General features: G+C 36.4%; 1 protein-coding gene across 3 annotated transcripts in view; it reads left to right on the top strand.

The window, feature by feature from the left end:
• The window catches only part of LOC136040599 (uncharacterized), a 95,923-nt gene that overhangs the window by 39,172 nt on the left and 29,224 nt on the right, over positions 1-27,527 (top strand). For all 3 annotated transcript variants that reach the window (XM_065724858.1, XM_065724859.1, XM_065724857.1), the window contains exon 2: positions 6,939-7,799. In XM_065724858.1, the coding sequence (XP_065580930.1) occupies positions 7,069-7,799 (731 nt within the window). In that variant the 5' untranslated portion in view covers positions 6,939-7,068. The remainder of the gene's footprint in view (positions 1-6,938; positions 7,800-27,527) is intronic.

Genomic DNA, 27,527 nt, shown 5'->3' on the forward strand with positions numbered 1-27,527 from the left:
TACTGCCAAGTAAACCACATGCTGTTGTAAACTAGGGCTCTCAAGATCGTTGAGCTTCATTTAAGTCACGCTTGTCCTTTTTCAGTGTTTATATAGAACTCTACACCCCTGTTTGTTAACTAATCATACATTATGTCACAATGGAAATCAACAATTATAGACTTTCTCAAAAAGAAACAGTTGGTTGATAGCAGACCTTAAACCCTAGGTGAAATGGAAATCAATTTAAAATACTTAAAGGGACAAGGTTATGATGAAGCTTCATCTATGAACAGCCAGTTTCAAGGTTGTGTTCCTAAAGTCCATGAATATTTTCCGCATGCAATCCATGTTGGTTCAAGTCACTGTTTAAACTTAGCCCTGTGTTTTTTGTACAACATAACTGTTATAAGAAATTGTCTTGGAACTGGGAAAGAAGGCATTAATTCTTTTAGAATTTTACCTAAATGCTTTGCATTTTCATACAAATTGTTTAAGAAAGTAGTCATGTCACGTGGACAAAAAGAACACGATTGAACAAATTTTTCAAAACTAGACGGGTGGAGCACTTAAAAGTAATCATTTTGTTTAAAGAATTGTTCATTATTATCTGCACGGCTACGGGGGAAATTCAAGAACATCCTAATTCAGATTCTGAATCTTCAAGCAAAATTTATTTTAGAAACAGCTTTGTTGCAGCTATGGCTACTGTCAGTAAACTTTTTAGTCTGTCACAAATTTGCTGACATCTTTTTAATCAGAAACTATAGATCTTACATCCTTTTTTCAATATACTGACGATCTTAAGAGCAAAGTTAGAGACATGAGAGAAAGAAGTGAAGCTATGTTTCACCCACTTTTTCAAAGTAACTGAGCTGTGTCAAGATAGTAAAGTCCACAATAGAGTGCCCAGATGAGCTCCGAAACAAAACTTAAAGAGATACTTGTGGAAGAGTGCAAGAGGATCCCGAAAGGTATTAGTGACTTTTGATGTTTATCCCATCTTTGACCTACTTTCTGACGCAGCTGCATCAGAGATTCCTTAGTCACAGAAAGTTTCTGGAGCCCCTACAATATCCACTTCCTCGGCCCTGTATTTCCCTCGACGAAAAAAAACAAACTAACACATGATATATTGGATACTCTGACTAATTGTTGGTATCTTGATATAAACAGCTGTAGAGGACGCTTCCAAGCTGATTTAGCTTTGTGGAGGATTATGTGGATACAGTCAGGAAACGTGGTACCAAAATGTTTCATAACGTGCTTAAAAAATTGTGATAAGAACAATTTCTCCACTCTACATCTATTTTTGAAGACTGATGCAACGATTTTCGTCACTACGGCTACGTCCTTCTCCACTCTACATCTATTTTTGAAGACTGATGCAACGATTTTCGTCACTACGGCTACGTCCTTCTCCACTCTACATCTATTTTTGAAGACTGATGCAACGATTTTCGTCACTACGGCTACGTCCTTCTCCACTCTACATCTATTTTTGAAGACTGATGCAACGATTTTTGTCACTACGGCTACGTCCTTCTCCACTCTACATCTATTTTTGAAGACTGATGCAACGATTTTCGTCACTACGGCTACGTCCTTATCCACTCTACATCTATTTTTGAAGACTGATGCAACGATTTTCGTCACTACGGCTACGTCCTTATCCACTCTACATCTATTTTTGAAGACTGATGCAACGATTTTCGTCACTACGGCTACGTCCTTCTCCACTCTACATCTATTTTTGAAGACTGATGCAACGATTTTCGTCACTACGGCTACGTCCTTCTCCAATCTACATCTATTTTTGAAAACTGATGCAACGATTTTCGTCACTACGGCTAAGTCCTTCTCCACTCTACATCTATTTTTGAAGACTGATGCAACGATTTTCGTCACTACGGCTACGTCCTTCTCCACTCTACATCTATTTTTGAAGACTGATGCAACGATTTTCGTCACTACGGCTACGTCCTTCTCCACTCTACATCTATTTTTGAAGACTGATGCAACGATTTTCGTCACTACGGCTATGTCCTTCTCCACTCTACATCTATTTTTGAAGACTGATGCAACGATTTTCGTCACTACGGCTACGTGCGAGCGTCCTTTGTCTAGCCTTAGAAGAGTGAGATCTTATGCCAGGAATCCGTCAGGTCAGGAACGGCTTAATGGATTGGCCTTATTATCCATACACAGAGATGTTCCAGTTGATATAGACGGCATTTTGTATGAACTAGCTCACAACCAAAAAGGTGGCTTAATTTTATTTCATAATTACAGTGTTGTCTCAATAAAAAATGTACCTTATGTTCTAAAAATTTGATTTATCCTTTTTTATCAGTACTACCATCCCTCAGCCAATTTCATCTCCCCTCAAAATTTATCGCTGGGTTCACCCTTGCCTCTTGGCTTTGCCCCCGTATCTTTTTAATAACTCGAATTTATCCTTCCAATATGCCAAGTTTAATATCTTTCATAAGAGCTAATGGCTATTCTCACTCTTCAGAATTCCTGACTTCGCACCAGACACCTTGTAAAAACTATTTATCCAAAAACTCTTCATGGTCTCCTTCCCATTGATAGAAATAGCTTGGAAAATAATCTTTTGAGAAAAAGTGCGAATGCTACATAACAGGCTTTCGTTGAATTTGTTCCCTGTTTTGATTGCCGGAACTTATCAGAATAAGGGGCTATGCACTCTTTTAAGAGCGGTACTCCCAGTAGGTGTACGCCATTGTGCTTCTCCGGTATATCTTTTCAGCGTTATCTTCTCTGTGGGTGTATAAAAAGGGATGTAGCGTGCACCCCTCCCTTTGCTAAGAATACTACTACCTGCTCTTGACATGTGTGTTTTTTAGTGCTGGATTTCTTTAAAAGCTTTTGGATATTAATTTTATCTCACGAGTGATGTATGTTTTCTTTTTTTCAAACGTGGTTGTGCTATTTTAATTAAGAGGAATAATGGTTTCTTCTTTTCTTTTTTTTTGGCGGGGGATGAAAGAATTCTTCTCCAGATTGTAGAGGTATGTGGTATTAATAGATAGGGACATAAGGATTTTAAAGTGTTCATTAATCAGCGGGTCAAGTGTCGAAATCGGTATTTCCAAATATTAGGAATGAGGAGGGAAAGAATGAGGCCTTGAATAGATTGGCATAGAGGATCAGCATGAATAGCTGTGTTAGCCTTAGGCGACTGGATACTGCAGTGATTTGTTGTAGTAGCTGTAGTAGATTTTGTAGTAGTAACAGGTATTTATGCACACTGTTGATAATATGGACATGAGAAAGGGTCGAGATGTGGGGCTCTTGCAAACTCTTTGTTGTCGAATTTTTCCTAATCATTTTGCCTGTCATTTTATTTCCCATGTTCATCTCTTTTATCTACTTCACCTCCCATACTTGTGTTGTGATGTACTATATAGTATAGGCTATGTAACTGGGAATCTATTAAAACGTTCGCATACGCAATGAATGAGATATAAATTCCTCGTTTCGCAAAGCGAAATAAAATGAAATCCCATAGATAAAATTGAAGTTCCTCGTTAATGAGGGTACTAGGTAGGTAGGTAGGTTTTATTTTTATCCACAATATAAACATAAATAAAAATGACAACACTAATAAATTTAATGCAGCAAAAAGAAAGTCCTAAGGACTTGTGCTGCAAATTCATATTATGATTTATATCTTATAAATAAATATATAAACAAAACATCTCATGATTATGAGATGTTATATATAAACAACAAAAACACATACACATGAACACAATGCAATAAAACAATCCTATTAAATATTATTTACCGGTTTCCGCCCCCATCTCACCCCAAGAAGGTTAATAGCCAAAGATTTGTCGGTGGGCAAGAACAAAAAAGAAATAAGTAGCATATAGTCTTCCTTGAGGACCGAACAAAAATATTTTACCCCTTTCCCCTAAAAAAATATAAATCAGAAGTCCCTTATCCCACCCCCATAAAAAAAATCGTGGAAGTTTCAACTCGAACAAAACGTACTCAGTAGAAACTATGATTATACCTGTCCGTTATGTAACCTCATGTGATTGGCTTGGCATTACGGTCATATATCAATTATACCATGTAATTTTTATTGTTTATATCAAACAGTTCGTGGTAACGAACTGTATTAAGGAGCGACCCGGCTCAATAGTAACCAAAACTCTAAAAAATGGAATTTTGATACCAATAGCTATATCAAAAGAATCGCATTTTAATGCTGGTTTTAAATATATAAGTTTCATCAAGTTTAGTCTTACCCATCAAAAGTTATGAGCCTGAGAAAATTTGCGTTATTTTAGAAAATAGGGGGAAACACCCCCTTAAAGTCATAGAATCTTAACGAAAATCACACCATCAGATTCAGCGTATCAGAGAACCCTATTGTAGAAGTTTCGAGCTCCTATCTACAAAAATGTGGAATTTTGCATTTTTTGCCAGAAGGCAGATCACGGATGCGTGTTTATTTGTTCGTTTGTTTTTTGTTTTTTTATTATTATTTTCCCAGGGGTGATCGTATCGACCCAGTTGTCCTAGAATGTTGCAAGAGGGCTCATTCTAACGGAAATGAAAAGTTCTAGTGCCCTTTTTAAGTGACGAAAAAATCGGAGGGCACCTAGGCCCCCTCCCACGCTAATTATTTTCCCAAAGTCAACGGATCAAAATTCTGAGATAGCCATTTTATTCAGCGTAGTCGAAAAACCTTATAACTATGTCTTTGGGGACGACTTACTCCCCCACAGTCCCCGTGGGAGGGGCAACAAGGAGGCTTAATGAATTGGGATAAAATTTAAGCTTTAGTGTAAAGAGCGAGGTACTGACGATGGGGAGAATCCCCTCATATATGTAATAAAAACATGAGAATACAAAAGTTCTTTACGTAAGCTAATTTATAAGTTACGTAAATCTTTTACCAATAAAAAGATTCGTAAAAAATTAAAAGTTCTAGTTGCCTTTTTAATTAACCAAAAAATCGGAGGGCAACTAGGCTTCGCCCCCGCTCTTTTTTTCTCAAAATCATTTGATCAAAATTATGAGAAAGCCATTTAGCCCCCCCCCCCCCTCCCCAAAAAAAAATGCAAATTTCGTTTTGATTATTCCTCTGCGGAGAGCCAAAATAAAAACATGCATTGATTCAAAAACGTTCAGAAATTAAATAAAAAAAACGAGTTTTTTTAACTGAAAGTAAGGAGCGACATTAAAACTTAAAACGCACAGAAATTACATCGTATATGAAAGAGGCTGCTTCCTCATCAACGCCCCGCTCTTTACGCTAAAGTTTTTTAATGTTTTAAAAAGAAGAATTGAGAGAAAGAGTCAAACTTTAGCGTAAAGAGCGGGGCGTTGATGAGGAAGCAGCCTCTTTCATATACGAAGTAATTTCTGTGCGTTTTAAGTTTTAATGTCGCTCCTTACTTTCAGTTAAAAAAACTCGTTTTTTTTTATTTAATTGTATTCAGGGCTTGGTTGTTAGGACCAAATGGACCCTGGTTTTAAAAATACTCTGGAGAAACAGTGGATATACCTTAATGTTGTGTAACCTCACATACTTGGCTAGGTATTACGGATAGTTACGAATTATGTTATGTATGTTTGATTGTCTATATTGTGGTCAGGATTGGGAAGTTTTTGATTGTCTGAAACCCTAAATATTGGGCTTGAATCTGGAAATTTTGTTTCAAGGGTTTTAATCACAGGGCGCCGCAAGATTGTCTAATCAATGGGTGATAAGCTCATTGTATACTGTAGGAAGAAAAGTTCATCCTAGACCTGGAACCGTGGGATGCGGAAAGTCTAAAAAGATGTCTTTACCATAAAGGACCCTACTCATTTAATTTCTTCTTAAATGTTTAGATATTTATTCCAACATACCCATTAAGTTCGAAATGACCCTCATCTGACCAGAGTCCTAGTTAAGCTAATTATTAAATAACGTTCATTTAAATAAATTATTTAGCAATATCGTAATATTCTTTTTATTAAAAATAGTGTCAAGTCAGAATACGGTAGGGCTAAGAGAGGTTAATCATAAATGAGAGCAAACATAATAAAATTTAAGTTTCCTTACTCGTTTGGTAGTAAACACCACACTGGAATTAGGCGGACAAAAGTAATTTAGGTACTTGTTAGTTAAACGAAACACATTCAAGAATTATCCTTAGGTTAGGACTCAGAAAAATCGGTTTATAGCCACAAAGACAAGTGATGGGTAATAGAATGCATTGGACTTGTATAATTTGGGCTATATATTTGCACATTAAGGGAGGAGATGAGGGTTAGATTAGCGGTGCTTTTCCAGTAATTTATCCCCTCCCCCTAATTTGCAAATATATAGTCCAAATTATATTATAAAGATTATATGAAGGTTTTATTTCATTAGGATTAATCTAACTTCACATCTTAGGTGTCTATCGTTTAATTAACAAGTACCGTAATTTAAATCGGCAATTCCTGGGGTATGGCCTCCTCAAAGTTGAAAGTCCTGTCAGAATGGTCGAGTTGTCCGTAAATAAAAGAAAAAACATTAAGCATAGTTTACTCTTTTCTCTAGAATATTTTATAGGCACTATTAGTGTTTTAGGGTTTAACTTTAAAATGCTTTATTAACTACTAAATTACAATAACTATACATGCACACAACCGCCCGGGGAAGGCTCAAACCGCCTGATGTTGGACGGCTGCAATCCTCTGATTATCAACCTATCTATTTAAAAAACAAAAAATAAAGAAGGACAAAAACACTCTCATTCAATTACCCTTTAATACCAAAATATACATAAACAAAGGCTAATAATAAAGAAAAAAATGTTGTTTCGTCTCCGTAAGAAAGTATATCAAGGAATTGTTTTATACCTAGTCTCCTTCTAATTATAATTGCTAGTGACCTATATCAACTTAGAAAACTGATCTCTGCAGCTGATTCCTTTATCTTCCAGGTCCGTGGTCGCAGTAAACCACTCGTTAATTGGAATGTGCGGTTAGTGCCAACATACCCGAACACGTTTTGTAAAATATGGATTTGATAGCAAAATCCAAAAATTAAGCTTTTTTCTATGAAGTACTGGAATGCTAAAACACATGCGGTCTAGTGAGCATCTACGAACACCCTCTGGGGGTTATGGATACCCAACTCCAAAGATGGGTAGCCAAAGGTATCATAAGTCCTACGGTGCCCGAAGTGCTAGTACCAGCCCGACACGGAACTTAAATTATTCCAATTTAAACGGCGGATTAAATTTGAATTCTAGTCAATTAAATGGAAGTAATTATGGTGTAAATCATTTAAGTTTGTCTAAACATAGTATCGGTGGGAATTCGAGCAGCATTAGTCCGGGAACAACTGCGCAGACTAAGATAACGAATTTGGACCAATCACAGCATAGTATTCATGATGGAACAGCCAATAAGAGCAAACTTGCCAACGGAGGTGTAAATCTCAGTAAGACAAATTTCCCCGCTTCTGGGGATCTTTCTAAGTTTGTGATGATTTCTAAAGAGGCTGGAATAAAGGAGATGCTATCATCTCTGGGATTATTGAGCCTTCTGTCTTTATTGTTAGCAATATTAGCTTTAGTGTTTTTATTGAAGATATCACCTCTTCACCCTTCTGATGTAAGGACTATGTTATCAACAGACCAAGTAAGGATTATTTCTGCTGAGGAATATATAACAGTTTTTGAAGTGACCTTAGCGCTGGCTGCGCTGACTTTATCGTTAAATTTATGTTGTTTGCTGGTGTGTACAATTCAGTTTTTATTTGCAGTACGACTTATTCAAGTTCAAAGAGGGAGAGCAAGGTAATTTAATTTTGATATTCAATGCTATTTTTTGTGTGATCATAAATATATTTCGACAGATTCCAAGGTAAATAGCGGGCTAGATTGGAAAAGGTCAAATCTAGGTCTTTTGCTAAAGACTGTATTTATGTAATTTAGGTTAGTGGTGTCAATTCACAAACATTGGGACGGGGGCTCGTTTCTTTTACGAAATTACCAAAGACGTCTTCAAAATCTAGGAGACCCCCCCCCCCAATTGATGCCACTGATTTAGGTTTTGTGACTTTTATGTTTATGTAGAATAGTGGCGGGTCTTCCGCAAGTATTAGGCTTTTTTGTAGCCCCAGCGTTGATTGAAGTGACAACACATTAAAGGAACTTATTTCACAACTTCCGAAGGGCTAATTATTTTTGTCTATATGGAACATTTTACAACTTCATGAAAAAATGTGCAAAGCTACTAAATTTTAACGGCTCAATTATCTCTCATGTCCAGAAATGTACACAGTGCATTTCTACCCGCGCTAGGGTACCCTGCTGACTTCCTCCTACCCTGATAAACCCTGCTAACCTCTCCCCTGCCATTATTTGGATCCGTGTGTCTAAGACTGTATTGGTGTTCTTATCATTCATTGCCAAATGAGATAATTATTTGATTACGTTCTCATATAAATTGTAAAGGTCTGGGAAGGTTATAGGATATGTCTATAAGGAATTATTAAAGTTATAAATATGATTCGTATCTCACGAAAATTCTGGCATAAGAAAAGTGATATGTATGGCTGGAGATCTTAATCTCATTGAAATGCTATCTTAATGGAAATGGAAATATGAGAAAGCCTTAACCTGTCTGACTCTTGGCTGTAGGTTTTACTTTACCATGGATTTAACTTTACCATGTGTAAAGTTATCTGCACTCCTGTGTTGCGAGTGTTGTGTACGTATGGTTTGACCAGCCGTGTATGTTTGGTGTAAGTATGGTCCATTCATGCAAACAGGCGTGTCAATTTAGAGCTAGGAGAAAAATTGCCCCTCTAGGTTTTAAAAATACATCTCGGGTATTTCTGTTTGGACTGTCTTTCCAAAAATGAAATATTGCACACACACCCCTTATGTTTGTCCTGTACCACCATTTGTTTATTGACATCCTGTATGTAACATATTTTGGGCCCCTTTACATTACTTCTTAAAATTTATGTTTCCTCTACAAGTTATTGGTTGTGTGATTTTCTTGTAGTCGTACTGTTTTAGTTTCTCGATATAAGACGACAATTTTACTATTATTCCATAGCCGAGATTCAACTTTATCGATCGACCGAATTTCTTTTATAAAATTCGCTTTGTCTAATTGCTCTTTTGTAAAAATTCGTTCTTTTGTAAAAAAAAAGCAAACAAAGAAAAACAAAACAAAATATTAATCACGCATCAATGACCACCCTAAATGGGAAAATTAAAAAATCTCGTAGGAACTTGGACAGCTTTTCCACCAGGTTTTCAGATATTCTCAGTCTGATGATGTTATATATTTTTTTTTAATCAAGATTGCCTCCAATTGGAGTGCTTCTTCCATTATCTTATCCTCCTTTATATTGTGGACATTTTCCGTGGAAAAACTACGATGCAGGTACATTTTATCAGAAAATCCGGTTTCATAGCCACAAAGACAAAACTCAAAGACGAAAGGTTAGGTTAGGTTAGAATTCTAAGTTGTAATTTTACAATTTTCCTAATAAAATATTATATTTTCGTCATATTTTCTTTTATTTCATTAGCTTTATCAAAAGTTCGGGCTATATATTTACACCTAAGGGGGTTTGGGTGCATTATATCAAATACATAACCTAACCTAACCTCTATATATAAAATATTTAATTAAAATGTACCTGCATCGTTGTTTGTTTCGCAAAAGAAACTAATTTCACTTATTGAATGTGTTCTGAATAATACACAAGTACCCTTTAAACTTACGAATTCCACATATTTGGACAGAAGCACAATTTGCTATGGGACGGGGGTGGGGGAGCATTTGCTCCCTCTAGAACGAATTCCCCCCCCCCCCTTCGACCCTATTTGCCCCCACCCCCCAGTTGAAATTTAGTTTCCGCAAACAAATCTTGTCAAAAATAAGATAAGCCTACACAATTCAAGCATCCAGAGAACAGGTCAGATTTTTTTAGTATATCTTTGCCTTTGTGGTGCTATATGGCACATTTTTCACTGTCATTTTTCACTCGATTTGGGAAGTTTGGCTCCAATTTTGCTCCTACCCCCCAGGTAGGGGCAAATTAGACGAAATTACGCCACTGTATTTGGAATCACTAGGAAATTTATTCTATGAGCATGGGGCACGCTTTACTTACAGTTTGATAACGGTATCTGATAGGCGAATAGTTTTTTTTTTTACCCACCAATAACACACTAGTTCCGTAATAACCAAAATATTAACTTCTTATAGTTTATTGTTACTGAAGTACTATAAAACATGCAATTTTGCGACATACCCACAGGTGTAACTTGTTCCAGAAAGAACAACATACTCTTATCATTGGATCATCTAATTTAAGACCTATTGATTCAACAAGCCTGAATTATAATATTAATTAGGCCCTTTTGTTGAAAACCGAACCCGAAATTCATAGACTAGGAAGAGTTTCATATTTTCGCATGTTTATTATGCATTCTAGATATGTGAAGAATTTCCTCCAAAATTTCGAAAATATCTTTTTTAGGTAATTTTGCTGAAAAATATCCTTTTTTGTATTTTCTTTGAAAAAGTTGAAAAAGGAAACCAAGTTACCATCCCCCTCAATTTTCATTTAATTTCAATCATGTTTTATTATAACAGGAAAGTGCTTTGGTGTCTTCTCCCCTCCCACCAAAACCCTTAGTTTTTTCTAATTTCTGGGCACTTCTTACTTAAATTGTCTAATAAAACTTGATATCATTATCCCCTGGAAGAAAAATCCTGTTTACGTGCCAGATTGTGATAAAAAGTTGAACTTAAGCGTAAAGAGTTATGTGGGGTTGACCTTCTCCCTCTTATGTAGGAAGTTACATTTCATTTTGATAAGCAAACACACTGGAGCGAACCCTTTTTCTCAGAGCGTATTTTGCAAAAAGGCTACACTTCACTATAAGGATAGGGGGGTTGAAGGGACAATAGCCCCTCGTTTGTTGGATAACCCTAGTATACAAGGCTGTATCCAGGGGGGACCCCCTTCCGTAAAAAACGTAACGAAAATGAATATAAACAGATTTTGATATGTCTTTTTAAGTTTTTTGTAACCCTCCCCCCCCCTGATTTTTTGTAAACACGCCCCCCTCCCCGAAAAAATCCTAGATGCGCCTTTGTTAGTATGATAGAAAAACAGAAACATAGCTTAAATTCAGAGAACCACTTTTTCTTCTGATGAATTTAAAGGGTGATAATATTAGGGTAAAGGGTTATTTATTATCCTGTAAAGAGCAAGGAAATCGGAGGGCTTTGCATCTAAAATTTACGTTCTTTTTAAGCGTTAAATTTCATTTATATAAATATAAATTTGAATTGTAAATATAAATATATTGAAAAGAAAATATAGATTCTTTGCTGATTGCGTCATCTTGAAACGACGCAATCAGCACATATTTTAGATTAGAATTTAGATTTCAGATTTAGATTTCGCAACATTTTTCGATGGAGTAGTTTTGCGAAATCAAGGCCGTATCCAGGAAGGAGTATGGGTTTGAACCCTCCCCCCCCCCGAAATGTTTGTCCGACTTGTAAAAAAACAATACTAATACACATAAACAAATTTGTGATGCGTTTTGTAAAGTTGTTTGTGTAACCGCACACCCACCACCTCCCAAACAAAAATCCCGGATACATCCCTGCACGAAACAATAGAATGAATGACCGTTCTTTTGTGATACCTTATCACTAGTAATCCTTTCATTAAATAAAATGGTATGTGCTCTCGAAATACTCGCCATGGACCGAAGTGGGTGGAGGAGGCAGACGTCACTCTCTACGCCGAGCAGTGCCCGGCAGGAGACTTAAGTCAAGTAAGTCAAGTCTCGAAGGGAAGGGTTATGAATTATTTTATTATGTATGCCAATATGCTGCGTGATACGAAGTAAAACTTCGGATGAATCTCACTTCCGAAAATCGTGGACATTGGAAACGCTAGTTGGTGTATGTGTAATGAAAATGTGGCCTAGAGAGCTCTTATCAAACGTATAGACATTAACATAAGAATTTATTTGGGCTGTGAGACAAATTCGAAAAACTACCAAAAACAAAAACTGAATTAGTTTATAGGAAAATTATTAGAAATTATGGGGGCGAGGAATCATATCAGTCTTTGTACTGGCCTACTTCAGGGTGAAGAAAAACTGAATTCATTGACCAGCCTCCTTAAATAGCCGGGAAGAAGGGAAAAGGAGGAAGCTCTAGATTAGGCTAGAATGTGATTGAACCTATAGGGTATATGATGTCTTTCCGGACAAACTTTCATCGATAATTTAAGGAAAATAATTGAGTCACATACATCAGACTTTCCCGAACCAGTTCAAGTATCAACTTTTGAAAATCCTTTGGAAGCTGCGTTCACTTAGCTCGATTACCAAAAATTAAAATATAAACCCCCCAGCTATTGGGTTCAATAGTTTTATTGCAGCTTGAACTTATTATATCTTTTTCTAATATCTATAATATAAATAACCCTCGTAAATAACCTTAGGCTCTTTTTCTGTTTCGCGCTCATGAGTAAGGGCGTATCCCGGATTTTTTTTTAGGAGGGGCTAATCTTTCGGGGGAAGGTACAAAAAAAAACTTATACACAACACATCAAAACCTGTATATATGCATTTTTCTTACTTTTTAAAAGTCAGAGAAAAATTCCGTGGGGGAGGTTTAAATCCAGTAATAAAATCCACCCCCCTCCCCTGGATACAGCCTTGCTGATGGGCTACAATGTCTGAATGTCAGGAAGAATTACTCCAGTTTTCTCCGTGGTGTCAGGTAGAGCATTTGCACCATATAGCCAAATGCTTTTGATGGTAGGAGGCATCAGAATTTGTTCCATGATTATCTTATTTAAAAAATTGCGCTTCAGGACGCTATTGCCAGTCTTGGTTTTGTATTTTCTTCTTTTTTAAACATAATTTCCCAGGAAGTGGCTTTTTGAGGATGTTTTGGGTCTACTTTCCCTTGGTAGCCTACCGGTTTGTACAAACGCAGGTTGTATAACGGAAGATATTTGGTCACAGCCAAATAAACATTGATCTGAAGAGTTGTTCTTAACTTCGTTTATATCAGAATGGCACTATCTATGAATGATTGGATAATTATAGAATTATCATCTCATTAAAATCTGATAAAATCATAAGGTCTCTCAAGAAGTGGAATCACTTTGCATAATTATAGCTCTGTATTGAATTATAAATGATAAATCGTGATAGGCTTATGTCACGGTGCTTCTGTCCGGCTTTTAGGTTCGTTGATGTTCAGTTGAATCGTTTTACAAACCAGCTTTTAATATACCCTAAAATGGATTTTTTAAATTTCAGTATTGCCAAAGGCTGAGTAAGCCTCGATGTGTTGTCAAAATAAACCTAGCGCATTAGTTTTCTTGAGATGTCTTTTCAAACTCGGATCTATTTTTCTATGTTTAAATTTCAGAATTCTTTTGAAAATTTGTTTCTTAAAAAAATTCATTATAAATTTCAAAAAAAATTGAATAAAAAATATAAATTTGAAAAGAAAATTCAAAAAAAATTTGAAAAATTTTCCAGTAAACCATGTAAACAATGCTCATGTTTTCTATATCCCTTACCGTAAGAGCCACTCCTATTTATTGATTGGGTCACATCTTGGGTGGTTGGAATGATGCTCAGTTTAAGAACTGCTTATAATAGCTAATTACAGCCAAACAGACTTCTTTCGAGAGAAAAGAGGTAAACCTAGTCACAGAACAGGTGTAGGTAATAACATTTGTGACTAAAAATTCATCTTTTGGTTTACACCCCCTCCTTCCCGCAGAAAATAGTGATTCGATGTCTCCAGTGGTTTGACCTCTACGTACTCATGAATCATGATTCCTATTTTGGTCTGTTTTTGTCTTAAAAATAGTTGTTTTTTCAGTGTTTAGCCGATTAACTAGTGGTTGTTATTTTGCAAGTTAGCAAGTTGTTATTTTGCAATTTTTACGTTGGACATGTTATATCTTGTTGAAATCAGACTAATGCCATCATTTACAGTCTGTGTGGTTAAAGGATACGAAGGGAGTTTTTTGGCCCCAGTCCCCCCCAGCTCTTTCATTCCCAAATGTGTGCATCTAGGCATGTTGTACCTCCTTTGACTCTCGATTATTCAAATGATTAAGGCATCGTCCTGCATGATTGGGTTCTAATCATTGAAAATCATCAAGGCCTGAATATGACTGTCGCAAAATAAACTAAGTGTATATTTCAAAAATAGTGTATGATTTTAGCCAGGCACTATTTGTAAGGTCTTGCGGGATTGCTGGGTGCACTTCTGGGGCTAATATTTCAAATAAGCTTTTTGAAATCAACGTAAATTGAGAAAATGTTTTACAACTGATGGACATAGGCCTATCATATCATATCTGTCCGAGTATGTCCTTGCCGAAATCACTCATTTGGAGATTTTAAATCGGTATGATTTTGAGCCATTCCACCCTCGTCTCTATTTGGTATCCCTCTCATCCCTGTATCTTAGATATCATATTGTGTCACTGTTAACTCGCGATCAATTAGAGGTTACTTTGAGAATGGTTTACGTTAAAACTAATGGTGACGTAGTATTTCATAGGTAGGTACCAATTATTAAGGAGTATATCACCGTGAGAAGTGGGTGACCAAAAATCGAAAAATTTGCTTTTTAGGACTAGATTTTTAAACTATCGATAAAAGGTGTTTTCAAATCAGCATAAGAAGCAATGGTACTTATCGGTTATATAATAAACACTATAGAATTTCGATCGCGAGTGATGCAAACATGACACAAAAAACTGGGCAAGCAACTTTATTCCACACAATTAGCTTTGACTAGGTCGGAAAATAAATTGTAGCTATATTTTATTTAAGTATTTATTTAATATATGCTTTACCCCCCCCCCCCCCCCCCGAATGTGCAAACATATAGCCCTAATTTGTTTCTAAACTATTATATTTTCATCATATTTTATTTGATTTCATTAGCATTAATCGAACTTCACTTCCTGAATGTCTATTATATAACCAATAAGTACGGAAGCAATTTGCCCCTCAAGCCTCCTTTCATTTTTGATAACATATCTGCAGTAAGGAATGGGTGGTACGTGGTAACAGATCCCGTCTTCAAAAAGTTGTATTTTTTAAAAGAACAAATGCTAGTTGTTTTTTTTTTTTTTTTTTTATTTATTTAATCGAAGCATTCTGCTCGAAATGTTAAAGCGTAAAGAAAGGGGGATTGCTCGAGGCGGTTAGTCCTTTTTCATCCTCTTGGGAGGATTACCTCCCCTTTCATCTCTTTGTATCAGTAACCCTGAATATGATGTAAAAATGATCAAAAATCGAATAAAGAAGACGAGTTTTTTCATGTGAAAGTAAATAACGACATTTGAGCTGAAATATAATTTTAAATATATTCTTTAAATTTAAAATATTTAAAATATATAATAAATTTAAAAATAACTAATTTAAAATATACTCTTTAAGTGAGGCTGGTGCCGCTCATCCTCTTGCTCTTTCAGAGTTAAATTGGTTTTTTCATTAATTAACTAAAAAAAAAACACTTTTTTCATAAAACAAGTTTTAAAAAAATAAAGAACTCCATTAAACCAAAAAGGAGGAAAATAGAATCAAATGATCTATCAATCGTAAACTACCATAAATCAGCATCGATAAGTAACTGAAACCCTAAACGAACAGAAATTACAATAAATAACCGAGTCAAACTCAAGACAGGCAGAAATTAACATGAGTAGGGCTCAAAACCCCTATGCTTTCCCAAGGCCAGAATATAATTTGAACTTTACTGAAAAAGATACAAATGAATGTGCATTGTCAGTTTAATATACATACGCCGATAATCTATTCCTAGGAATTTTAATAGTATTTTATTTATTAAAGTTATAAAAGTTGAAACATTAAAAAAGGTACTTGTGTATTATTCAGAACACACTCAATAAGTGAAGTTAGGCTCTTTCGTGAAACAAACTACGATACAGGTAAGTTTTATGAGAAAATGTAATAAAAAAACAAGTTTTTTAATAGAAAATAAGAAGCGACATTATAACTTAAAACAAACAGAAATTGCTTCGTATATGAAAGGTGCTAGTCCCTCCTCAGCGCCCCGCTCTTTACGCTAAAGTTTGACTCTTTCTCTTAACTCTACTTTTTAAAACAGTAAGTTAAGATTCTATGACTTTAGGGGGTGTTTCCCTCTATTTTCTAAATAAGGCAAATTTTCTCAGGCTCATAACTTTTGATGGGGAAGACTAAACTTAATACACTCAACTTAATGCAATTAGTCATTGGTGTGGCAATGTCGATTTGCTCTTTTGATATTTTCACATACTTAATAAAATTTTCATCGGTACTTATCGGTTATACAATAGACACTATAAAATTTCGGCACAAGAAACTGGTCAAGTAACTTCTTTATACTGTCGATCATTTGGATGGCAAATACCAGATGGGATAATAACCGGTTAGTTTGCTTTGACTAGTGATAGAAAATAGTGTCTCACCATGGATGTTCAAGTTAGGATTTGCCTGGGACCGAAGAACAGGCAATTATATTTCTCCAGGATAAGGGGTTGCTGCCCCCCCCCCCATAAAAAAATGCGTCAATGGACGCACCATGACTTTGTACTCCTATGAGTACATCATTTACCATGTCATCGTTTACGATCATACTTAGTAGAGTACATGTGGCGGGCGGCAGTAAAGGCAGAAGGAAGACCTCCTTTTAATGCAATTCTTAACGACATTTCTGCGTTCTGGGTACATAATTCTAAGTTGTAATTTTACAATTTTCCTAGTAAAGTATTGTATTTTCATCATACTTTGTTTTATTTAGCTTTATCAAAAGTTTGCGCTATATATTTGTACATTAGGGGGGGGGGTGGAGGTAAAGCATAGCATATATTAAATACAGATATGGTTATTTTACGCATTTAATATATACTATGCCTTACCACCACCACCCCCTAATGTGCAAATATATAGCCCAAATTTGTTTCTTTTGGTCAACTGGACATCTCACTCATGATGCCAATCTTGGGGCATGATTAATAGTAGTATAACAGGTACATTTTGCCTTTTGGTCAACTGGACATCCCACTCATGATGCCACTCTTGTGGCATGATTAATAGAAGTATTAGCTGGTCCATTTTGTCTTGGTCAACTGGGCATCCCACTCATGATGCCACTCTTGCGGCATGATTAATAGCAGTAGTAGCAGATGTATTTGCCTTTGGGTCAACTGAACATTCCACTCATGACACCCCTGAATTTTCCTCTTGACACGATAAGCCGTTCTAAAAATAATGCTGATACGCCCTTATCAGCAATCTGTTTACACGTATAATGTTAGGATTTTTTTTAACCTTTCCCCTCAAAGTTTCCTCAGATATTTTTTTCATTGTACTCAGCCTTAGTAGTACACGCTACAGAAGTAGTAGTTTTAGTGAAAGTTTTAGTAGTTTTAGTTGCGGAAGCAGCAGTAGTTTAGTAGTAGTAACGTGCAAAAATTGCCCTATTGGTCAATTAATCATCTCCCTTATCATTTCCTGAAAATTCCAAATTAACATACTCAGTCAGTCCTGAGTTACACCCTTTTGACAACCCATATACACATGACATGTTTTAATTTTTTTCAACACTCCCCTCAACATTCCCTGGAAGACACATCTTAACGCCCTTCGTATTTTGGGAAATTAGAAGTCAAACATGCCTTTTTTTGCTCAATGACATATATTATATGGAAACAATGAGCAAATTGCGTAATAGCCCTTGCCCTGGTGCCTCGGGGGGGTATCCCCTAATGCATAATTAATTTACCTTTCAACAATGTTGAAAATTGACGTCTCGAAGCTATGTTTGGATGTTTGTTTTGGGGATGATGGCGGTTGCTCTCAAATCACTGTTATCCTTAGAAAGGGCAATATAACTTCCAATTTAAAATCAAATGAGACTCATTGAATTCAATACGACCACTTATTCCATAAAAAAAAACTTTTATGCCCCCAGGGTATAACTTAAAGCCCTTGCCCCAGGGCTCTAGGAGGTTTTGTCCATCCTGGAGGCATTGTATATGTTCTTTGGACTATTTTAAACAAAATTGCTGTTGCATAATTTCAATCAGATGCGTTTGGTGAAAAGTGGGGTAGTATAAGAGGGGAACTAGTGGACCTCCTTCATTTTTGATTCTTAAAAATGAACTGGAACTTCCAATTGCAACCAATGAGCCACCTGTAAAGCTTATATAACCATTCCTTCCATAAGAACCTTAAATGACCCAGGGGCATAACTTACAACCCTTCCTCTCAGGCAATGTTGGTATGAATCAACCCCAAAATCCTTTTTATATGATCTTTGGACTATTTTGAATAAAAGGACAATCTCAAAATTTCTTTTTGGTATTGGCAAGGGAAATGATGAGCGTGGAGGGATGAGGGAGCTGTAACAACATCGCTATCTCATAATTTCATTTAGATGTGTTTGGTGACAAGAGGGGTTGTCGGGGAGGTGGGCTAAATGTGTTCCAGCACTTTAGACTCTTAAAGAGAACTAGAACTTCCAGTTTTCAACCAAATGAGCCTCTTCTAAAGTTGAACAACCACCCTTTCCATAATAACCTCAATTGCTCCTGCGGCATAACTTACAACCCTCGCCCTTAGGTTCTTGTGGTTTCCATTAATCCCAAAAGCCCTGTTATATGGTTTTTGGACTATTTTGAATAAAACGAATGTCTCAAAATCTCTATTGGATGCATTTCGGGAAAACGTGGTGCATGGGAGGGAGATAGCTGCCCTCTGATAACTTTGTCTCTTAAAAAAGGCACTAGAAATTCTGATTACCAATCCAATGAGTCCCTTCCGAGGTGTGTATGTCCACCCTTTCTATAAAAACTGTATATGTCCCCAGGGCATAACTTACAACCATACTACAATGAACGAAATTGCTATCTTAAAATTTTGATTGGATGCCTTTGGGGATATGATATGCGGGGGGGGGGGGCTGCTTGCTCTCAAATCACTTTTGACGCTTATAAGGGGCACTAAAATTTCCAATTTCAGATCATACGAGCCCTGTCTAAAGCTTATACGACCACCCATTCTATAAAAACTCGTGTCCCAAGGGCATGACTATCCCCAGGGCACTGGGGACAAGTGTCAACCCTAGATGCATTGTTATATGATCTTTGGATTATTTTGAGAAAAATCGTTATCTCACAATTTCAATCAGATTCGTTTGTTGAAAAGATGGTCAGTTGGAGGGGGGCTGGCTGTCGCCCTCCATCACTTTTGACTGTTAAATGGAACTAAAACTTCTAATTTTCAACCAAATGAGCCTCCTCTAAAGTTTATACAACCGCCCCCTCCATAATAACCATAAATACCCCGGGACATGACTTATAACCCTTGCCCCTATGCTCTTTTTTTTCAATCCCAAAAGCCTTATTATATATTTTGACTATTTAATATAAAATGGCTTTCACAAAACTTCCGATCTTCCGATTTTGCTGCCCTCCGATCACTTTGACTCTTAAGGACACTAGAGCTTCTGATTACCAATCCAATGAGCCATTGCGAAGTTTATATGACTACGCTTTCTGAAAAAAAAACCGTATAGGCCCTCAGGGGATAACTTACAACCATTGCTCTGAGGACTGTTGGGGGTTGTCATCCTCAAAGACATAATTTCCGGACATTTTAACTACGTTGAACAAAACGGCTATGTAAAATTTTTGATCGGAAGTATTTGGAGAAATGATGGGCTTGTAGGGACAGTTGCCGTCCGATCACTTTCGAATATTAAAAAGGGCACTAGTCCTCTCAATGTCCAACCAAATGAGCCCTTTTTGAAGTTTCTACGACAACTCATTCTATACGAAGTGCCCTGGTAATAAAAAATAAATGATACATTGTGCCAACATCGTTCTTTAATTAGGCAGAGCTATTCCGCTACATATGATATTCTACTGAAGAACAAGACGTTTTAGTCTGTATCCTAGTACTAGAAGTATTTGCGAATAAGACACTTGCAATTTGCAATTAATTGGATACCTTAGAGCTTCCAAGGCCACCGTTCAGTGGCAACGTGCAGGATCGAGAAGGAAGTCCTACGCCTGACATTTCAGTCTCCGCTCTCTTGAAATGTTCTTACAACCCGAATGGGAAGATATGCCGGCGGCAGCAATATATTGCAAAGTCTGGAGACTTTAAAGACTGTCGATACCCTAGGCGCTTCCGGAGGCCCAGGAGACTCGGTCATGATTCCCCACGTGGGGTACAGGCCCCACCGTTGTGATGTGACAATATTCGGTGGGTCATGGGCAGGACATGCACCCTTCAGCTGACGATACTTTAGAACCTTAATTTTGAAAGGAAAATTTTTCATGTGAATGATGCCACATTCATATGCATTTAGAGCAAAAAAAGATAGAAGTGAATGACGTCATACACCGCTTTAAAGGTCTTGTATACAGACAATAATTTTCTTAGCAGAAAATTTGCTTTTATGGCGGCTCCCCAAAAAAACAAGTTTTAGTAATGACCTTTTAAGCTTTCTTCAGGTAAATCCACGAAAAATTTTGGATTACAAAATTAAAATATCTCAAGGGAGAATCAGGATTTTAAAAATGCCTGAGTGGAGCATGACCCAAAATCGGTTTGGAACCATTGCTCTAAGGTCTACAGCTTTTTCGTATACATGATAAACTTTGCTCGTTTAATGTTTCAACTGTACGTATTACAAGGTAGTATATTTTATATCATCGATAATTTGGAACGGGAAGTTTCCAGCAATTAGTTTAACACTTGATCTTTTATGGCAAAGATAGCTTTCCAATGTGTTAAATATAGGTTACCGTGACACTACAGAAGGTTTTAGGCACCTACCCTTGGATTAATTTCGCAATGGAGGGAAGAATTCGAAAAGCGGACGAGTGATAAGACAAAAATAGGTATATATTGGGGAACTTAAAAATGGAGAGGACACGACTTCAAAGTTTTCATCTCTCCTCTACATGCCTCCCTCCATGGTTGCGTCGCGAAAAGTTCTGAGTGTGAAACACAATTTTAAATCTTAGGTCATATTTTGCGTCGTCCCGCAGGTACGATGCATCGAGACATCTTTGTTTGGGAACCAGACCCTTCATGGGAATGAAAACCAGGAGAAAAAAAGAAGAAGAACCTCTGGCAAAAATGCAAGAAATCTTTGGTCATATTTTGCGTCGTCCCGCAGGTACGATGCCACGAGACATCTTTGTTTGCGAACCAGACCCTTCATGGGAATGAAAACCAGGAGAAAAAAAAGAAGAACCTCCGGCAAAAATGCAAGAAATCTTTGGTCATATTTTGCGTCGTCCCGCAGGTACGATGCGTCGAGACATCTCTGTTTGCGAACCAGACCCTTCATGGGAACGAAAACCAGGAGAAAAAAAAGAAGAACCCCTGGCAAAAATCCAAGAAAGGTTTTTGAGCCACGTGAGGGGGGGATAAACAAAGACTCGTGGAAAGTCGCCGGTGAAGAGGCAGCCGGTAGATCAAAGTGTGGGTCGGAAGTTATTCCAAGATTCTTCGATGCCGGGTAGGACAGTCCATCATCTGATTTACTCCGAAAGTAGAAGTAAGGGAGAGCTAAGTGTGCCACAGCCTCTCATAGCTTATCTTTTGGTGCTATAGTCAACATTATTCATTAAGATGTTTTGCTGTGAACTTTAATGGATTTTTTACACACTCATCTTTTAAGGAGTCTCGAGAGTAAGGCCTAAATTAGAGGGGCTCAGATCTGATCAGTGGTGCCCAATATAAAGCGGGTTGATTGAGTTCGATGCTGCAGCTAGCATATTAACAGCTTATTATATCCTCCAATATCACTCTTGTATATTATATCTTGTTACGCATTATTATTATTTTTTCTTTACTAAGCGCGAAGGTCATATCGATGAAAAGGATGGGGTATCTGAATTTCAACCCAACTGGTTATTTGATCCCAAAAATGACACTTTATGTGATTGGAACCCCCCTCCCCTATCCTCCCAAACCAAACTCACTGTATGACCATTAATTGTTAATGATTTGGAACATACTCGAGAATCTTGATCTGTAAGATCTGAGAAAACCGGTTTGCTTCCCAGCAACTGGTTACATTTTGCTTGATTTGAGTAAGGAAAACTACAATGTAGGTATATTTTACTTAGATAATTTATATATAGATGTGGTTAGGGGCTAGTTTAGACTAAGTATTTAATATAATGTGTTTTGCGCGGCCTGCTTTCCGCAATCTTTTATTGTAGTTTGAATAATTTTGTCTCTGAAGTATTCAGTTCTGAATAATTAACAAGTTCCGTACGATCATGTCAAATACTTACACCATTTTTTTTTTTAGATAAACAATGAGTGCCTTGAAAACTGTCTTTAAACACGTTTGGATTAGCTTCATTCTAAAGATAATAAAAGTCACAGAAAGAACTTAAATAGTGTTTCTAGAAATATCGCTGAAACTTTGGTTTTTACTCTTCTGCAAGTTAACTCAAAAATTTATTCCATTCCTGCCTCACAAGAGGGTGTCTAGCTTACCTCAATGAGGCCATGGTACATTTGAATACACAATCTTCGAATGTTCTAAATAATTGTAAAATGAGTTTGTATCACCTTGTCTTTAAACTTTTGCCTTCCCTCAGGAGAATTTCTGTCGGTGATCATGGTCTACTCCCCTATGATGCATTAGAAAAATAAAAAAAGAGACTAGCAAAACATCTAACATATGCTGCTACGGCTTGTTAAAATTGTGACAGTGTGGAAATGTCTGTAATCGTGTATACTGGGGGTTGCTAATTTTAAAGTTTCCCTTTGGAAACCACTCAACGCAAGAATTCAGTCGGAAGCATTTATTTTTCCCCGTGTCACGTATCGATGACTTCCGATGTCACACAACATGTTGATGAATTGCAGGTGAAATTTATTTTTGTTGAGAAAAATTCAACCTTATAACAAAAGGGCCAAATAACCGATTGAAGGTATCTGATTGTCATATGCACAAATTGGGATGTGGTAAATGAGGACTTTTTCTCTTTCAAATTGAAGAGGGGGGAATGGAAATTGACTTATTTTTTCTTGTAACCTGTTTTCGACAAACCAGCTAGAAGGTGAGCTTTTAGCTAACATCAAACGTTTTTCTTGAATAAAAAGCTCTTAACACCTAGAAGTCACTAGTTTAAACTTAATATCCTACTTTATGTATTTGAACTTGTTTCCACACATTCTTCTTTGGAAAAAGGGCGCTGTTGTACATTTCGCTGCAGGAATTCCTGTATATAGGCGAAAGATATAGTTTTCTAAAGTTTTTACTGTAAGGGAAAGGTAGCATTTGGTTGGATCCATTCAGTGGTGCCAATTGTAAGGGCCATGGAAGGAGGGCATATGCCCCCGAAATTTTTTGGCCCATTCCAAGATTTTGGAAAATACCTTTTTGGGGGCTATTTTCATTGAAAAATACCTTTTTTTTAATTTTCCTTGAAAAATTTGAAAAAGATATACCCTCCCCTAGATTTTGAAGTATTTCGTCCCCCTTTCAAATTTTCGTGAATTGACGCCTCTGGATGCTTTGACGATCCCCTGTGTCATGTGTTTATGACTGAACGTATCAAACATCAACCTTGTCAATTTTCATAGGAAATTTGTTTATAAAGTAGACTATATCTCAGTCTTTAGAACAGTAGATAAAAGAGGAGACGTGACTTGACCTAACCTGACCTGGTGAACTCCCCATACCAAGTCGCTTTGTATTCTTTGAAGTAGGGTAACTTTTTTTTGTCAGAAAATCTTTCTGGATTGAAAAATCACGGCAAAGGCGATTTCTCTCTTATCAGTATTCTTTGGGATTTGATAAGGGCAACAAGGGCTAGCAGACGCATGATTTGAAGAAACATTATTATTTTCGTGTCCTTTGAAAATCTCTTCATAAAAAACAAATACAAAGTTGGAACATTAGGGAAAATCTTTTAAAGACAGTGGAAATCAATTCTGTGAATATTTCGACCCATGTCCAAGGGCCGTCTTCAGCACAATACGAGAAAGAGAGAAAAAAAAATATGTATGTATAAACAAACTTACATTAACATGCGAAAATTAAAACTAATAATGTTAAAAACTTTTTTAAAACAGCCCTAGCATCCTTACTTCAACGAAGTTCAACCAGGACTGGCAAAAAGATTGAAGTGAGAACTCTCACTCACTTCAATCTTTTTTGCCAGTGTTAAAAAAGTTTTTAACATTATTAGTTTTGATTTTCGCATTTTAATGTAAGTTTATTTATATATACATATTTTTTTTTCTCTCTTTCTCGTATTATGCTGAAGACGGCCCTTGGACATAGGGCCGAAATATTCACAGATTTGATTTCCACTGTCTTGAAAAGATTTTTCCTATTGTTTTAACTGTGTATATGTTTGTTATGGAAAGGCAGGATGGTCTTTGTCGCTATTTTCACTTCATAAAAGAATTCGTTTCTGCCCCTAAAATTTGGTTGGAAATATGGATTTTCACTACTAACAGTGGTACGCAAGAAAGAGGAAAAATAGCTACCTCTACTTTTTTACTGTTTATGACGCTTAGTTTTGAAACACATTTTTTAGGACGTTGACTTTTATGTTATCTTAATGCTATCTTGACAAGAATTTATCTAAACCATGTAGGATTATGCTTCTTGTCTGGTTGCTAAATTCCAAGAAAAAACCGTGGACGCCCAAATGCTTTCCTTGACGACAAAATAGTTTTGTTTCGTAATGTTACAATTTAAAAACCTACTGCGTAACAAAAAACTTGTATTCTGTTGTTGCAAGAAGTAGGAATTGAAATTTGGTTTTTTGCTCAATCGCCCACTTGGACGAAACAAGTGGCAAATGAAGCCCTACTCTTATCGAATTGGTTTAAACCATATGAATAGCTTTTTTTCTATATATAGAGTGAGCTACATCCGATTCTAAGGATATTTCTATACATAGTGACACTGGTCTTCTTAGTGCACTGCCTACCTTCCTCCCCTATCTTCGCGCATGCGGTTGCACCACCTCTATGCGGTTTGGAGGGATCGGTTAATTTCTGATGGATTTAGGCCTATGCCTAAATCAAGTAGACTCACTTGAACTGAGAGATTCAAATCTAATAGTGTCACAATTCATGTTGCTAGATCTCAACTGGGTTTGATTTGCTGCTATTCGTATCGTCTGGCTCAGGTTTCATAGTTTTTTTTTTTTTTTTTTTTTTTTTTTTTTTTTTTTTTTTTTTTTTTTTTTTTTTTTTTTTTTTTAAGAAGTCAACAGGAATTAGAATAACACCCTCTTAAGTGCAACTTAGGACCTAAAAAAAAGTCTTACATGTCATGCTTTATAATATTTGTGTGCAGTTTCTTCATTAGCATTGATGGCAGGGCTATACCCAAGGTTTTTGTCGGTGGGGTTAAGTGTTATTTAATCTGCATTTTAAGACTTATTTGAGAATTATTTCTTATTTTTTTAGGGGAGGGGTCAGTAGTTCTTTTGTTTCTTTTTTACAACCCATTTAGAAGTAAGAGAAATATTTCGGAGGGATTCAAGTCCGGAATACGGTAAAAGTTGTAGATGAGGGGCTTCTTGCCATCTTGAAAAAAAAACTTAGTTTGGTGAATGAAGCTTTCAGAAGTGAATCCATCGCCTAAAAGATACCAAGGGAAGTTATTATCAAGTACCGTACCTGCCCTTTCCTCATTTCTAGGACTTAAAAGATTGCATAGACGACGTGTCTAAGAACCATGTAAATTTGGCCAAAAAAGCTTTACCTTAATTTTGGGTTTTCTTTCTCTTTTTTAATTGGCCCTAGTTTTGAAAATACAATTCATATTATTTCAAAAGAATTTTAAGCCATAGCAAGACGTTTTCCTAAATTTAAGAAATTAATTTTCAGATCTATAATATCCTATAAATCAAGATTGAGCTCAAATACTCAAGAGGCTCAAAATACTTTTCTTTTGCCTCATTTGAGCAGTTCATCTTTTTTTCAAGGTTCCAGTTATGTAACAAAAAGATTATAAAATGTCATCAACGGTAAGTGTCCATTGGAGGGGTAGGGAAAGGGTAGAGATAGTTATTTCAAAACATCTTCCCAAGGGATCACTGAAGCTCTTGATTCATCCCTCTGAGGCAGCAAATGCACTTGAAAGCCGGACCAAACAGGTCGTGGGAACGAACTATAGTGAGTGACCCGGCTCAATGTTAACTGAAATTCTAAAAACGGAATTTTGATGCGAACAGTTATATCAGAAGAATCGCATTTTTATGTTAATTTTAAATATATAAGTTTCATCAAGTTTAGTTACGAATTTAAATCAAGTTTCAAGTTTAGTTACCCATGAAAAGTTACGAACCTGAGAAAATTTGCCTTATTTTAGAAAATAGAGGAAACATACCATAAAAGCTATAGAATCTTCACGGAAATCACACCATCAGATAACCCTACTGTAGAACTTTCAAGCTCCTATCTAGAAAATGTGGAATTTTGTATTTTTGCCAGAAGACATCACGGATGCGTGTTTTTTGTTTTTTTGTTGTTTTTTACCCATGGGTGATTGTATCGACCCAGTGGTCCTAGAATATCGTGAGAGGGCACATTCTGACGGAAATTAAAAGTTCTAGTGCGCTTTGTAAGTGAACAAAAATTAGAGGGCACCTAGGCCCCCTCCCACGCTCGTATTATTTCCAAAGTCACTGGATCAAAATTTTGAGTTAATAAGTTTGTTCAGCATAGTCGAAAAACCCAATAACTATGTCTCTGGGGACGACTTTCGTAGGAGAATCTTTCCATAGAGGAACTTATCACGAGGCAAGAGAATTTTCATGAAGAGGGCGCAGGATTTTCTAGCATTGTTTAAAAAAACAATGAGAAAATATATAAATAAAAAAGTCTTTTAGCTGTAAGTAAGGAGTAGCATTAAAAGTTAAAGGAATAGAAATTATTACGTATACAAGGGGTTTCGTCTCGTCGTCAGTACCTCGCTCTTTACACTGAAGTATTTTTAGAAAGTTCAACTGTTTATTCTATGGTGTTTGTGATTCAGGTGTCATTATTAAAGAATTGGGACAAGATTCAAGCTTTAGTGTAAAGAGCGAGTTATTGACGAAGGGGCGAACCCCTTCATATACATTTTAAAAATATACAAATATAGAAGTTCCTTACGGAAGTTAATTCGTAAGTTATGTATATTTATTACTAATAAAAACGTTCCTAAATAAAGAAAAAGCTCTAGTTCTCTTTTTAAGTACCCAAAAGTTGGAGGGCAACTAGGCCTCGTCCTCCACCCCTTTTTTTTTATCAAAATCGTCCGATTAAAACTATGAGAAAGCCTTTTAGCCAAAAAAAAAATGTTATATTTTGTTTTAATTATTAGTGTGGTGAGCCAAAATCGAAATATGCATTAATTCAAAAATGCTCAGAAATTAAATTTAAAAAAAAGTTTTTTCAACTGAAAGTAAGGAGCGACATTAAAACTAAAAACGA

Source organism: Artemia franciscana, chromosome 21 (genome assembly GCF_032884065.1).
Source record: "Artemia franciscana chromosome 21, ASM3288406v1, whole genome shotgun sequence".
Classification (NCBI taxonomy): Eukaryota; Metazoa; Arthropoda; class Branchiopoda; order Anostraca; family Artemiidae; genus Artemia; species Artemia franciscana.